The sequence below is a fragment of the Thamnophis elegans genome, chromosome 16, assembly GCF_009769535.1.
Source record: "Thamnophis elegans isolate rThaEle1 chromosome 16, rThaEle1.pri, whole genome shotgun sequence".
Taxonomy (NCBI): domain Eukaryota; kingdom Metazoa; phylum Chordata; class Lepidosauria; order Squamata; family Colubridae; genus Thamnophis; species Thamnophis elegans.
This window is the reverse complement of record NC_045556.1, coordinates 16,549,820-16,564,831: the sequence shown is the minus strand read 5'-3', so window position 1 is coordinate 16,564,831 and position 15,012 is coordinate 16,549,820. Positions and strand designations below refer to the sequence as shown.

Below are 15,012 nucleotides of genomic sequence, written 5' to 3'. Positions count from 1 at the left end.
GTTTGTGGAGAGGAGGAAGAGGAGGAGGAGATAGAGGAAGAAGAAAAAGAAAAAGGAGGAGGAGAGAACTGTGAAATCTATGATGATCTCTGAGCTTGGTGGTTTTCTTGCAGACGTTTCATTACCAAACTAGGTAACATCATCAGTGCTAGAAGGCAGTGGGGTTTGTGGAGGGGAGGAAATAGAGGAAGACAAAAAAGAAAAAGGAGAAGGAGGAGAAGGAGGAGGACTGTGAAGTCTGTGGTGGTCTCTGAGCTTGGTGGTTTTCTTGCAGACGTTTCATTACCAAACTAGATAACATCATCACTGCTAGAAGAGAATGGGGTGTGCAAAAAAGAGGAGGAGGAGGAGGAGGAGGAGGAGGAGGAGGAGGAGGAGGAGGAGGAGGAGGAGGACGACGGCGGCTATAGGGTCCTTGGTGCTCTCTGAGCTTGCATGTTTTCAGGAGGAGGAGAACTATGGGGACCTTGATGCTTTCTGAGCTTGGTTGTTTTCTTGCAGACGTCTCATTACCCAAACTAGGTAACACCATCAGTGCTAGTGACTAGCATGCTGGTTGCTGAAGCCTTCAGCTCAAGCGTTCAGCTTTTGCCTGGATTTCAGTGCTCCTGACTTTTTCCGTGCATCCTTCAAACACCCTCTAAAGCAGTGTTTCTCAACCTTGGCAACTTGAAGATGTCTGGACTTCAACTCCCAGCATTCGCTGGCTGGGGAATTCTGGGAGTTGAAGTCTGGACATCTTCAAGTTGCCAAGGTTGAGAAACACTGCTCTAAAGTCTGGGAATTACTCTGCAAAAAAATTGTTGATGTCTTTGCAACTCCCAAAAGCCATCTCAGATGTCTAAGGGACTTGAATTCTCTTGAATAATTGATGAGGAAGATGTGATGGGTAGCTGAAGTTGTCAGATTTCAAGGGTATTGGTTGACGTCTATAGATAACCCTCAAGTCTGCTTTACTTTGAGCTATTCCTGTATGGCAGTTGTCCTTTTAGCAATGAATGGAAGTAAATAAATAATGAAAGTACTTTTTACAACTCCTAGAGTTTTGGTTTCCTGATCTGGTCTGCCTTGATAGGCTGAGACAGTATCTTCGTTTGGTTAGGAATCACCCCATGGAAAGTACCATTGGTAAAAATATAAGAAGTAGTTTTGTTCCTTTCATTTAAAAAAAAAAAATACACATTTATACATTGCAAGGACTTCCCATTGATCTGCCACATTCACGCTGATTAGTTTGGTTAAGTTTTTTTAATTGCTTTTTTTTAAAGATTCAAAGCAGAATGAAAGTTGCCAGACAGGCTATAAAATATGCCATCTGTATAGATATCATGCAATAAACTTTTAGTGCTTTGAACTAAGCTCCCTGGTCCTACTTACAGGTAAGTCCTTAATTTAACGACCACAAAATTGAGCACAACATTTCTATTACTAAACGAGACCGTTTTTAAATGAGTTTGGCATTTTTTGATCATTTTTTTGCCATAGCTTTGTTCCTTATGCCATCTGTCTTGTAAATTCACAGGATTCTTAATTTTTTTTGCCGTGTATATGTATACATTTGAACTAGACTGTGATATTTCTCTGGGTCATGTATGTGTGTGGATGTGGGTATATGTATAATGGTTATCTTTATTCCATTCCATTCCACTCTCCTATTCTATTCCATTCCATTCCACTCCGTATTCTATTCTATTCTATTTATCCCATTCCATTCTACTCCATATTCTATTCTACTCCATATTCTATTCTATTCTATTCTATTCTATTCTATTCTATTTATTCCATTCCACTCCATTCCACTCCACTCCCTATTCTATTCTATTCTATTCTATTCTATTCTATTCTATTCTATTCTATTTATTCCATTCCACTCCACTCCGTATTCTATTCTATTCTATTTATTCCATTCCACTTTCTATTCTATTGTATTCTATTCCACCCCACCCCGTATCCTATCCTATCTTATTCCATTTCATTCCATTCCGTTTTCAAATGAATCTGTAGTTGATAAGCTAAGTTGTTAAGTGAATTTGGCTTCCCCATTGTCTTTGCTTATCAGAAGATGACAAAAGTGATCATGTGACCCCAGGACACTGTAACCCTCATAAATATGAGCCACTTGCCAAGGGTCTGAATTTTGATCAGATGGGGATGGTGCAACGGTCATAAGTTTGACAACAGCTCATAAGTCACTTTTTGCAGTGCCATTCTAACTACGAATGGTCGCTAAATGAACTGTTGTAAGTCAAGGACGACCTATACTCATGCCTGGCTGTTCTTACCTATGGTTTGTCTTGTTGTCGTTCCTGTTAAATGGATTCTCTTTTACCCTTTGTGTACAGAAATGTCAGACATGGGCATCCAGCAGCCCACAATGGAATCTTTCTCCCCTGGCCAGACCTCTGCGCGTGAGACCATTCAGAGTCTGTACCGAAGAGGAGACTTTGAGGTGGCTCTACAGATGGTCCGAGCAGCCAGCACGAAGAATCTCTCTCAAGAGGAGAAGGTGAGGGGGCTCATCTTTACCTGGCCTGTGAAAATTTGGAGATGAAGTCAAATGAACCTGCCAATGAGTACTTTTTCCATACGCCATGCAATTTTGCAGGATCTTGAAATTTGACTCTGTGCACTTGTGAGTAAGGAGAGTCGGAATCAACGATGGGATACCAAATAGGAGCATCTGCTCATATAACACTCACGGTTGATTTCGTTTAGGCTTAAGAGACAGTGGGAGCTTAGTGGTTAGGAGGTAGTATTGCAGGCTGACTCTGCCAACTGCCAGCAGTTTGGCTATTTGAGTCTCATTGATTAAAGATTGTTGTTCCAAAGTCGTGTCCGACCCATTGTGACCCCATGGACAATGTTCCTCCAAGCCTTCCTGTCCTCTATCATCCTCCGGAGTCCATTTAAGATCATGCCTACTGCTTTGGTGACTCCATCCAGCCACCTCCTTCTCTGTCGTCCCCTTCTTCTTCTGCTCTTAGTTTTTCCCAGCATGAGGCTCTTCTCCAGTGAGTCCTTCCTTCTCATTAGATGGCCAAAGTATTTGAATTTCAATTTCAAGATCTGGCCTTCTAAAGAGCAGTCAGGGTTGATCTCCTGTAGGACTGACCGCTTTGATTGCCTTGCAGTTCAAGGGACTCAAGGTTGACCCAGCCTTATTTTAGAATATAGAATAACAGAATGGAAGGGACCTTGGAGGTCTTCTAGTCCAACCTCCTGCTTAGGCAGGAAACCCTACACCACTTCAGACAAATGGTTATCTAATCTCTTCTTAAAAACTTCCAGTGTTGGAGCATTCACAACTTCTGGAGGCAAGTTGTTCCATTGATTAATTGTTATAATTCTCAGGAAATTTCTCCTTAATTCCAGCTTGCTTCTCTCCTTGATTAGTTTCCACCCATTGCTTCTTGCCCTGTCCTCAGGTGCTTATAATTTTTTTATATATATTTTCCCTTCTATTTTCAGCAAGTAACACCATTGGTTAAGGAAGAAATGTAACAAGAAATGCTGAGTTGCTCTTGGCTTATCTCAAAAAGCTAAGGATGGTCAGACTTGATTCATCCATGGGAGGAAATCTAGGGCTAGATAATGACATTAGAAATGTCACTAAGAGCTGTGATGGCACAGAGGTTAGAATGTAGTATAGCAGGTTAACCGTGCTCACTGCCAGCAGTTCGATCCTGACCAAGTCAAGGTTGACTCAACCTTCCATCCTTCCAAGATGGGTAAATTGAGGGCCCAGATTGTTGGAGGCAAGAGGCTGATTCACTATGAACTGGTATATAAATCTTCAGTGTCATTGCTGTTGCTATTGACTTATTTGATCTCCTTGCAATGGACTCTCAAGAGTTTTCTCCAATACCACAATTTGAAAGCATGAAAAATAATAATTTTTATTATGGTCACAAACCAGGATTACTCCTAGGAGAAAATGGGATTAAAAATGGGCTTTAGACTATCTAAACCAGGGTCCCCCAATAGAGCCAACATCAACCCTCAAGGGTCAATGGGGCTATCCAACTGTTGATGCTGTTATTACTATTGCTGTTGCTGTAGTACCATTAAGCACTAAATGACAGTATTTATGAAGTTGTTTGCATATAATAAATATTAGGGATGGGTGAGAAAATTGAAGGTTTATGAAGGAGTTGAAGAATTTGAGGACTTTGATCTCAAAATTAAACATATTTTTGATGCTTCCCTTTCTCAAACCAGGGACACCTGTTGAGCCTGTCAACCACCTATGGGGACCTTCAGGCTGTCAGATACTTGTTAAAAGAGACAGATGTGTCCATAAGCCTTGAGCCCAGTGATGATAATCCAGCGGTGGTAGCTGCGTATTTTGGACATAAGGACATAGCACAAGAATTGCTGGATTCTTTTCTTGGTAAGTTGAGTTTCTAGCCCTTCTCCTCCCATACAGTACACTTTTACTAATGTCAGGTTGTTCTCAACTTACAACAGTTCATTTAGTGACCATTCAAAGTTACAACGGCACTTTAAAAAGTGACTTCTGACCAATTGTCACACCCCCATGTTCGTGTGATCAAAATTCAGACGCTTGGCAGTTGACTCACATTTATGACGGATGCAATGTCCCTATTTAGGCGATTCCCCCTTTTGCGACCTTCGGACCAGCAAAGTCAAGCGGGAAGCCAGAGTTCACTTAACGAACAGTTTGACGAATTAACAACTACAGTGATTCCCTCAACAACCGTAGCAAGAGAAATGGTAAAATGGGGCAAAACTCACTTAACCAATTTCTCACTTAGCAACCTCAATTTTGGGCTCAAAACATGGTCTTATGTTGAAGATTACCTGCTTATGGAAGAGGCTGCCAAAATGTGCTCAACAATCTGTGCTTTCGGTTTTACACATTACAACAGTGCATTTGCACCAGAGTGGTGTGGTGGCCTTAAAGATGGAGCTCTCGCCTCACAATCAGGAGAGGCTGTGAGTTCGATGCTAGGTAGAGGCATATATTTCTCTCTCTGGGCACAATGACTATATATCTGCTGAATATAACTCCACATTGGCAACAGGGAGGGCATCTGGCCAGTAAACACTCAGCTCCATTCAGTTGCCCTGACTCCACCCTGCAAGGGATTATGGGGTCATTAAAAGTAGAGGATGAACAGCGCATTCACACAGCATGCTAAGCCAAAACCAGTCCAGAAAAATTCACATTGATATTTACCGCATTTTTCGGAGTATAAGATGCACCTTTCCCCCCCTAAAAGAGCGTGGAAATGTTGGTGCATCTTATACACTGAATACAGCCATTTTTGGCCTCCTGAAATCCCCTCCCCCGAAATCCCATCCCAAAATCAGAGGCGTTTTTGCCTTCCCCCAGCCTGCTGAAGCCTGCAGAGTGCTCCTGGGGGCTGGAGAGGACAAAAACCTTTTTTTCTTACTCACCTCTTTGAAAACTTGATGCAATACACCGGGGCGTCTTATAGTCTGAAAAATACAGTAAGTGCATTGTCTGATACCCACCTCCTTTTGATGTTGTTCTCACAGCGGCAAGAAAGGTCGTAAAATATTCTTGCCAGCCTCCACACACCCTGTCTTTGCCCGAGGGTAGTAATAACTTCGGTCCACGAATGCTCTTTTCAACAGGGGCAACGAACATCTTGCAACTGCTGAATTGGATGTTGGTGGTGGCTTGTCAACAAGGCCATCTAGAAGTGGTTAAGCTCTTGGTGCTGGTATACAAAGCGAACCCTGACAGCTACGCCATGAGAAAGAATGAGTTCCCCGTCCTCCTTCGATTGCCGCTTTACGCCGCCATGCAAGAAGGTGTGTGATGGTTTGTTCTTTCTGGGCCATTTTTTTTCCTTTTCTGGAGTTCCCAAAAGGGAGGGTGGGCACGAGAAAAGAGGAATTAGTTTCCATCCATTGCTCCTTGTCCTGCTTTCAGGTGCTTTGGAGAATTTCAGAACTGAGTACTTTAAAAAAAAGATTTTAGAAAAGTAGTATTTTAATTGCTTAACATAGCTTCGGGGCTTATGTGTGTTTATTAGGCCATGACGATATTGCTGCCTTTTTGCTGGAGAATGGTTCCTTCTTTTGTTCTTACACACTAATGGATTGTCCCAAGGCGAGCAAACGGCTTCTTTGCAATCATTTCATTGAACCAGTTTCTTCATCCAGGAATGTCCAGGCAAAACCAGTAAGTCATGAGGGAGATGGGGGGGGGCAAAGAAATGGTTTAAATATTGTAATTGTTAGCTACTAGTAGCCATGGTGGCCCATTGGTTAGGATGCAGTGTTGCAGGATAACTCTGCTGACTGCCAGCAGTTCGATTCTGACCGGCTCAAAGTTGACTCAGCCTTCCATCCTTCCGAGGTCGGTAAAATGAGGACCCAGATGGTTGGGGGCACTGTGTAAACTGCTTAGAGAGGGCTGTAAAGCACAGTGAAGTGGTATATAAGTCTAAGCGCTATTGCTACTAAAACTGCATTTAATGCATACGAATAGTTTTGAGAAGTTATGGAAGGGCACTTTGATTCCTACAATGGATGAATGACTGCAGAAGTTTTTGGCGTGAACAGAGATGGCTAAATTGACTGCTTTGATTAAAGAAAAAAACACAATTGTTTTTGTTTCTACTTGAAAACCGCTTCTCGACTTTGTGCTTGAGGTGGGAAAAAAATGAAACTTTGACTTTGGGCTTTACCAGTTAGATAGAATTGTTAGTTAAACTATTATGTAAAATTAAAAAGTTGAGGCTTGATGTTAGTATCTTATTCTACTGCACCAAAGGGAGATGGAAGTCAATGTCTTTTCTTTCCTTTTTTTTCCTTTTCCCTTCTCTTCTCCCTCCCTTTTCTTCCTACTATTTTCTTTTGTATTTCTCTATTTCAAATTATAAACATTTATATACTGTATATAGATAGATTGTTGATGATCCCTCATCTCTTTATCTTCAGGGTCTTTCTGTGAACTGGTCCAAGCTCAAATTGCCTTGGGTGGATTTTGACTGGCTGATAGATCTTTCCCATCAAATAACGGAGCTGGACCTCTCTGCTAATCAACTGACCTCCTTGCCGTCCATCATTCCTTGGGGTTTGATGAACCTTCAGAAACTGAACCTCTCCGACAACCGATTAAAACAGCTGCTTGACGTACCGTCCTCAGATGGAATCATTTGCACGAAGTAGGTGGACCTCATCCTTAGAGAAATTTACCTGGGAGGGATTGTGAATATAGGATGTACTGTATTTTTCGGACTATAAGATCCACCGGAGTGTATCATCTATATAGCTATATAGCTGTCAGCCTCTGTTTTGCTGCTTGCTTTCCGGCTGCCATTGAAACAGGGAGGGAGGGCATGGTATTTGGGGGGGGGGGGAAATAATCTGTACAGGAGGACTGTTAATTGGGAGTTGTTCGTTTGCGCATGTGGAAGGAGGGGAGTTTCCCGCCAAGGCCAACTGTCCAGCATTCCAATCTGATGATGATGTTTGAAGATGTTTCCCACCTGACAGTTGTGGTGATATATGATTGGACTGTGGACTGGGGTACCAAGGGGAGGGGAATGAATCATGTATTGATATCTATTGCTTTCGCGCTCTTTTGCTCAGATCCAGCTTTGCTTCGCTTCTCATCGTTTATAATCAGTAAAAGTACACTTAATTCTGAAACATGGAGTTGAGTGGTTTCTTTCTTGGTTATTAAGTGAAGGAGCGTGACAATAGCTATCTTCCATTTACTTTTTTTTTAATACACAGGTTACTGGCGATTGACATATCTAACAACAGGTTCCTCAGCCTTCCTTCTGGTTTATTACACCTTTCTAGACTCCAAAGACTCGCTGCTTCCCAAAATTATTTGGAAAGACTCTTTGATGAGGAGAACAGTGAGTGATATCTTCAAAATCCAACCTATTGTTTTGGAATAGAAAGAAAAGACATTTTCCCCCTTCTGGATATCCCTATCCTTTAACTTATGGTGGCCTTTTTTATGTTCCGATTCTACATCTTCTCAAATCACTGGAAGTTATTTATTCTTCCTTCTTTTCATATCCTGAAGCACGTTCAGTGTCCTGGTCTGCCCATCCTTCAGCGGACACACAAGCCCCTTTCTTCCTTTCTTTTGGAAAGTCCTAAGCCATAAATAGGACGCAGTGGCTCAGTGGCTAAGATGCTGAGCATGTTGATCAGAAAGGTTGACAGCTCGGCGGTTTGAATCCCCAGCACAGCATAACGGAGTGAGTTCCGTTCTACTTGTCTCAGCTTCTGCCAGCCAAGCAGTTTGAAAGCATGTAAAAATGCAAGTAGAAAAATAGGGACCACCTTTGGTGGGACGGTAACAGTGTTCCTTGCACCTTTGGCATTGAGTCATGCTGGCCACATGACCACGGAGATGTCTTCGGACAGCACTGGCTCTTCAGCTTTGAAACGGAGATGAGCACTGCCCCCTAGAGTCGGAAATGACTAGCACATATGTGCAAGGGGAACCTTTATGTTTAAGCCATAAATATACAACTTAATGTTCATAACTTACAAATCATCTTTACACATCACAATGATTGGATACATTAATGTCCAAGCAGATTGCACAATGGCTTAGCATGATGTATGAATTTGGCTATTGTCCTTCTGCAAAAACTAAATTGCCCAAGAAGAGAACTAATTCAGAGAAAAGAGTAAACCTGACTAGCAAAGATTCTCATATTTCTTGGTGAGCTATTTTCCTTTGGATTTTTCCCTCCCCCAGCAACCAACTGGATTGGATTAAGAAAACTGCAGGAATTAGACATCTCGGACAATAGATTATCGGAGCTGCCTGTTTCCTTTCTGCACTGCTTGAAATCATTACAAAGCCTCAACGGATCCAGCAATAACTTAAAAGTGTTTCCTCTGCCGTGGGCCTGTCCTTTGGTAAGTCTGGCTAATCATTGTGCTAGTTAGGTGATCTCAGTGAATTCTAGAATGTGTCATTTTTGATTTGTGTTAGAATTCATTGGAAAACATCTCTTTTGTTTTAAAAGTTTTTTTATTTTTTATTCTCTTACATACAACTATAAATATACATTCACATAGTTGTTATTCTTCTTTACATTTGTCATTCTTATACATTTGTTATTCCATTTAATAGGTTATAATATACAGTTTGGGTTGCTTTATTTACCATCCCTTCTGCCTGTTATAAGACCACCTTATTTTCCCTTTCTCTTCTCCCTCCCTCCCTCCCTCTGTTCTCTACTTTCTTCCTTCCTCCTCTCCTTCCCCTTCCCTTACCTCTCCCCTACTCCTACTCTTCCTCTTGATTGGAAGACATCTTTGAATAAGTACATTTACGACTACACTTGAGTCCCAAATTTCTGTGGGTAAGCGAGAAAGTTCTTAAGTGAATTTTGCCCCATTTTATGACTCTTTTGCCACAATTGTTAAGTGAATTACTTCCATTGTTAACTTAGTAACAATAGCATTTAGACTTATATACCCCTTTACAGTGCTTTGCAGCCCTCTCTAAGTGGTTTACAGAGTCAGCCTCTTGTCCCCACAACAGTCTAGGTCCTCATTTTACCCATCTCGGAAGGATGGATGGCTGAGTCAACCTTGAGCCTAGTGAGACTCGAACTGCTAAACTGCAGTCACCAGAAGTCAGCAGAAGTAGTTTGCAATACTGCACTCTAACCACTGTGCCACCGTGACTCATAAGATGGTTGTTCAGTGAATCTGGCTTCCCCATTGACCTTGCTTGTCGGAAGGTCACAAACGATGATCACATGACCTCAGGATATTGCAACAGTCATAAGTACAAGTCAGTTGCCAATTGTCTGAATTTTGATCATGTGACCATGGGGATGCTACAACAATCGTGTGAAAAATGGTGATAATTCCTTTATCCAGGACTGTTGTAACTTTCAATAGTCACTAAATGAATTGTAAGTTGAAGACTACCTGTATAAGTGAGAAAATTTCTCAATGAAATTTTAATCAGAAATGTTTTCTTTCTTTCAAACCCGTCCTCTCTTTCTCAACAACTAGAAATGTTGTTGTCAGAGTTCCAAATAGCATCCAAAAGTAAATCAGAGTCCAAGGCAAAGTATTGCTCAAAGTTCCAATTTATTTAGAGAGCCACGTTGGCACATCTGGGAAAACCCAAATCTGAAAGCTTCCTGGTTTCCCACACCTAGTTAAAAGTTCAAGATCTTGCCCCCACACCCACAAGTCCATCACATGGTCCAACCTCCAACTGCCATGCTGGCAGTTCCACCCATCCAGTTCCTGTCAGGTGCAGAGATGCAGAGACAAAGGATGACCTTGGCTTTCTAGAAAGAATTTTGTTATGGCTACATAGTATGCAACTCCTTACAATCCCCCCTCCCATTTTCCCACAATAGAAAGTGCATAGCAGAATAATAGAAAGAGTGGCAGACCAGAGATCCAAAAGAAAAGATGGCTGCAGGCCTGACAGTTGTATTTAAGATTGTGTGTGTACAATGAAGAAACTTGACATTCTTTGAAGTGGCTCAAACATGCATCTCCATCAGTAGAGCTCATAAATATCTTCACAAGCTTATTAAATTCATACCTGTATAAAAGCTGAGATTTTTGATGACGGACAACTACAAACTTTTCTCTTCCTTATATTTTCAGAAATCTTGCAAAGTAGCTAGAAATATGCTGGACTCTCTGCCTGACACTTTGGCAGTGTTTTGGAAAAACCATCTCAAGGAAGTAGACTTTTCCTACAATTCTTTGAAAGATCTTCCACAGGGTCTCTTCCAGCTTGAAGTAAGTAGATTGTTCCTGTCTTTTGCTAGCAGCTTCTTGGTGTACCTGGCACGTCTTCGGACAGTGTAACTTCATGAGCTGCTCTGTCATGAATTAGCAATAGCACTTAGACTTATATACCACTTCACTGGTGGGTGAGTGGGGATACATTCAGTGTATAAGACGCACCCACATTTTCACCCTCTTTTAGGGGGGGAAGGTGCATCTTATACTCCAAAAAATACAGTGTATGTATATAAGCCCCAATTATTTATTATTATATAATCTCATACATGCTGTAGTTGTGACTTCAGCTTATGAAAATGGGCTTTCCTTCATAGAAAGTGAAATACATGTAATCTGAATCATTTGAACACTAGGCGGAGCTCTTCTGTTACTTATTTTTTCTCTGGGCCATCCCTCAGTAGGGTTGTATTAGTGCAGCGTGAACACAGCTGTAATTAAAAAAAAAACAACACACATTTGTAGCATTGCATCATTGTTTGATAGCAAGTCAGATCTTTGGTCTGGATCACCTCTGCATCTTTTCTCAGCATGACTTCCTGCAGACGCCTCGCCTCTTAACACCAGCCAACTGGTTTGCAAAGTCTGGAAATGTTCATCCAGAGCTTCTGGAGAAGGTGACAGCTGTCTGGGATTTCACACAGGAGGGATTTCTAGCCTTAACTGGAAAGGAGAAATATTGAACTTAGAATGCAGGCAACAGCTTCAGTTCTGAAGAAGCTTCTTGAATGAGAAGCGAAACGTCTTCGCAAAAGAAAACAACCCCCAGAAAATCCAGTTGAAAGTCCTCTTGAAAAAAACACCTTTGGGATAGTTGGTGTTATTTTCACCCTAAAGTCTCCTTTAGGGTCGCTATGGAAATTAGATGGCTAAGCAGGAAAGAAAACCAGGAAAGAAAAAAAGGGAGAAAAGACTTTCTGATTCTAACACTCTATTGCAATGAGCAACATTTTCAGACAGCAAGTATCTCTATATATGTGAATAAAGAGATTGTTCAATATTTCATTACTGTCCAAGTTTGGGGCTAGGTTGTTATCAGGCCTGCAGCCATCTTTTCTTTTGGATCTCTGGCCTGCCACACTTTCTATTATTCTGCTATGCATTTTCTATTGTGGGAAAATGAGAGGGAGGAATTGTACGTTTTTAGATGATATGTAGCCATAGCAAGATTCTTTCCCGAAAGCCAAGGTCATCTTTTGTATTTGAACCTCTACACCTGACCAGAACTGGATGGGTGGAAGCTGCCAGCATGGCAGTGGGAGATTAGACCATGTGATGGGCTTGAGGGTCTGGGGGCAAGATCCTGAACTTTCAACTAGGTGGGGAAAACTGGGAAGCTTTCAGATTTGGTTTTTCCCAGATGCGCCAACAGGGCTCTCTTAATAAATTGGAACTTTGAGCAATACTTTGCCTTGGACACTGATTTACTTTTGGATGCTATTTGGAAAGTTGTTTGTGTTTTGCTTTTTAAAAAAAGATCAAAACACCCCTTGATAACAACAACAACAACAACAAGAAGTGGTTTGCTACCCGAGATGAATAGTACATGAATAAGAACATTCATTTAAAATCATTATTGTTATAATGATCACTGTTCTCATCTATGAAGTCAACATTGTTTCATTGGAATATTCATTTATCCTGTGCTAATAACTTAAAAATAATAAATACGGGAGGGGGGAAGCCCTAAAATTATATTTATTTCAGTGTTCCCCCCAATTATTCCACCTCTTTTTTTCCCTTTGAGTTTTACATCTCCTCTTTGCATGATTTATTGGATTGTAGTGGTCTGTATGTCAAATTCTGCCAGATCGTGATGCCACATCGGCCATCTTGCAGATTTTTAACAGTCCCCCTTTCCTGGGATGTGTACACAAAAAACATCATCATCAATTTTCCCTTTCAGGCTCTGGTTTCCTTGAAACTTTCTGGGAATCAGATAGTTGTGTTACCGTCTCCTGAGAAATGGTCTTGCCGGTTGTTGAAATCTTTGGATCTCTCCAAGAATCAACTTGGAAAGTGAGTTTTGGGGGTTTCTCTGAAGCCATACCACGGAAGAAATCTTCCTGTTTGATGGGTCTTTCTTTACATTTGACTGCAGAACTGAGGAAGGGACCAAAACTAAATGGATTCCATTATTCTCTACAAGGAACAGAACTTGTGTTGGCAGCGAGATAGGTAAGTATATGGGTGTATTAGATACGGTTTACGGTTTACGGTTTATTAGGATTTGTATGCCGCCTACTCTCGAGAGACTCAGGGCGGCTTACAGATAAAAACAGGGAGGGGGGACATATAAAAATTAAAAAAAAACAGACATTAAAATTACACAACATTCATATAGCTTAGAATGGGGCTAGATAATTCAACAGCCCCATAGACGGATTGACAGATGCGCAGGATGAAATGAAGAACGGAGTGGTAGGATATTCAGGTACATTTAAGATCCTTGATGGCTGCTTCTTTGATTGCACTTTCTAGCTGAGATCGAGTATTTGTCTTTAAAGAGATCTGTGGAATCCTGGGTGCTCTCTGAGCTTGGCTGTTTTCTTGCAGACATTTCATTACCCAGCTAGGTAACATCATCAGTGCTAGAAAGGAATGAGGTGTGCAGAGCGAGGGGCAAAGAGGAGGAGGAGGAGATGATGATGATGATGATGATGATGATGATGATGATGATGATGATGTAGGTCCTTGGTGCTCTCTTAGCTTGGCTGTTTTCTTGCAGACATTTCATTACCCAGCTAGGTAACATCATCAGTGCTAGAAAGGAATGAGGTGTGCAGAGCGAGGGGCAAAGAGGAGGAGGAGGAGGAGGAGATGATGATGATGATGATGATGATGATGATGATGATGATGATGATGAAGGTCCTTGGTGCTCTCCTAGCTTGGCTGTTTTCTTGCAGACGTTTCATTACTCAGCTAGGTAACATCATCAGTGCTAGAAAAGACGAGGTGTGCAAAGTGAAGGGTGAGAAGGAAGAGGAGGAGGAAGAGGAGCTGTGGGTCCGTGGTGCTCTCAGAGCTTGGTTGTTTCCTTGCTGATCTTTCATTACCCAACTAGGTAATATCATCAGTGCTAGAACGGAGTGGGATTTGTGAGATTATGCTTATCCTGTCAGTGTTGGTGGGAATGTTCTTAGTAATTCCTTGATTAGGCTGTTGTTCACCATTTGTTTGTCTGACCTGGCAGTTCCTCGATTGGGGTATTGTTTACTGTTGGTCTGGTATTAAGCCAAGTGTTAATCTTTGTTTATCTGAGTCTTAATTGCTGGCGAGGAAGTGTTTTGGTCTTTTTTGTTTCCTTTTTTGCTTTTCGTCTCTCTTGAATGGTATGTAAATGGTATATAAAGTGACCTCTAAAACCAAAAGCACTTAGACTTATATACTGCTTCATAGTGCTTTTACAGCCCTCTAAGCAGTTTACAGAGTCAGACTCTTGCCCCCAACAATCTGGGTCCCCATTTTAACCACCTCAGAAGGATGGAAGGCTGAGTCAACCTGCAGCTGGTCAGGTTCGAACTCCTGGCAGTGGGCAGAGTTAGCTTGCAATACTGCATTCTAACTACTGGGAGGGAGGGAGGGAAGGAATGAATAGCACTTAGACTTATATACAGCTTCCCACTGCTTTATAGCCCTCTCTAAGCAGTTTACAGAGTCAGATTCTTGCCCCTAACAATCTGGGTCCTCATTTTACCAACCTCGGAAGGTTGGAAGGCTGAGTCAACCTTCAGCTTGTCAGGTTCGAACTCATGGCAGTGGGCAGAGTTAGCTTGCAATACTACATTCTAACCATTCTGGGAGGGAGGGAGGGAAGGAAGGAAGAAATAGCACTTAGATTTATATACCGTTTTCCAGTGCTTTCCAGCCCTCTCTAAGCAATTTACAGAGTCAGCATAATGCCCCCAACAATCTGGCTCCTCATTTTACCACCTTGGAGGGAAGCAGGCTTGAGCCGGTAAGAATCAAACTGCTGGCAGTCGGCAGAATTAGCCCGCAATATTGCATTCTAACCACTATGCTACCATGACTCAAAACCAATTGATACTGTATGTGAATAAGACTTTCTGACCCACTTGGACCCCCCCCCCCACCCTATATTAATTTGCAGTCTTTTGAGCCTGTTTATCCATTTCCCCAAATTGGTAGCCCCTGAGCAATATTCATGGTATTTTGTTTCTTTACTTCTTTGGGTTTATTTTCTTAAAATGTTATTTTCCTTTGAAGGATTGGAAAGGATTTTCTTATTTTTATAAT

General features: G+C 41.6%; 1 protein-coding gene across 6 annotated transcripts in view; it reads left to right on the top strand.

The window, feature by feature from the left end:
• LRRK1 (leucine rich repeat kinase 1) overlaps positions 1-15,012 on the top strand; it is a 93,527-nt gene that overhangs the window by 15,879 nt on the left and 62,636 nt on the right. For all 6 annotated transcript variants that reach the window (XM_032232623.1, XM_032232624.1, XM_032232628.1 and 3 more), the window contains exons 3-12: positions 2,343-2,506; positions 4,219-4,390; positions 5,623-5,802; positions 6,027-6,175; positions 6,937-7,163; positions 7,738-7,865; positions 8,726-8,889; positions 10,615-10,752; positions 12,662-12,774; positions 12,857-12,933. In XM_032232623.1, coding sequence (XP_032088514.1) covers positions 2,343-2,506; positions 4,219-4,390; positions 5,623-5,802; positions 6,027-6,175; positions 6,937-7,163; positions 7,738-7,865; positions 8,726-8,889; positions 10,615-10,752; positions 12,662-12,774; positions 12,857-12,933 — 1,512 coding nt within the window. The remainder of the gene's footprint in view (positions 1-2,342; positions 2,507-4,218; positions 4,391-5,622; positions 5,803-6,026; positions 6,176-6,936; positions 7,164-7,737; positions 7,866-8,725; positions 8,890-10,614; positions 10,753-12,661; positions 12,775-12,856; positions 12,934-15,012) is intronic.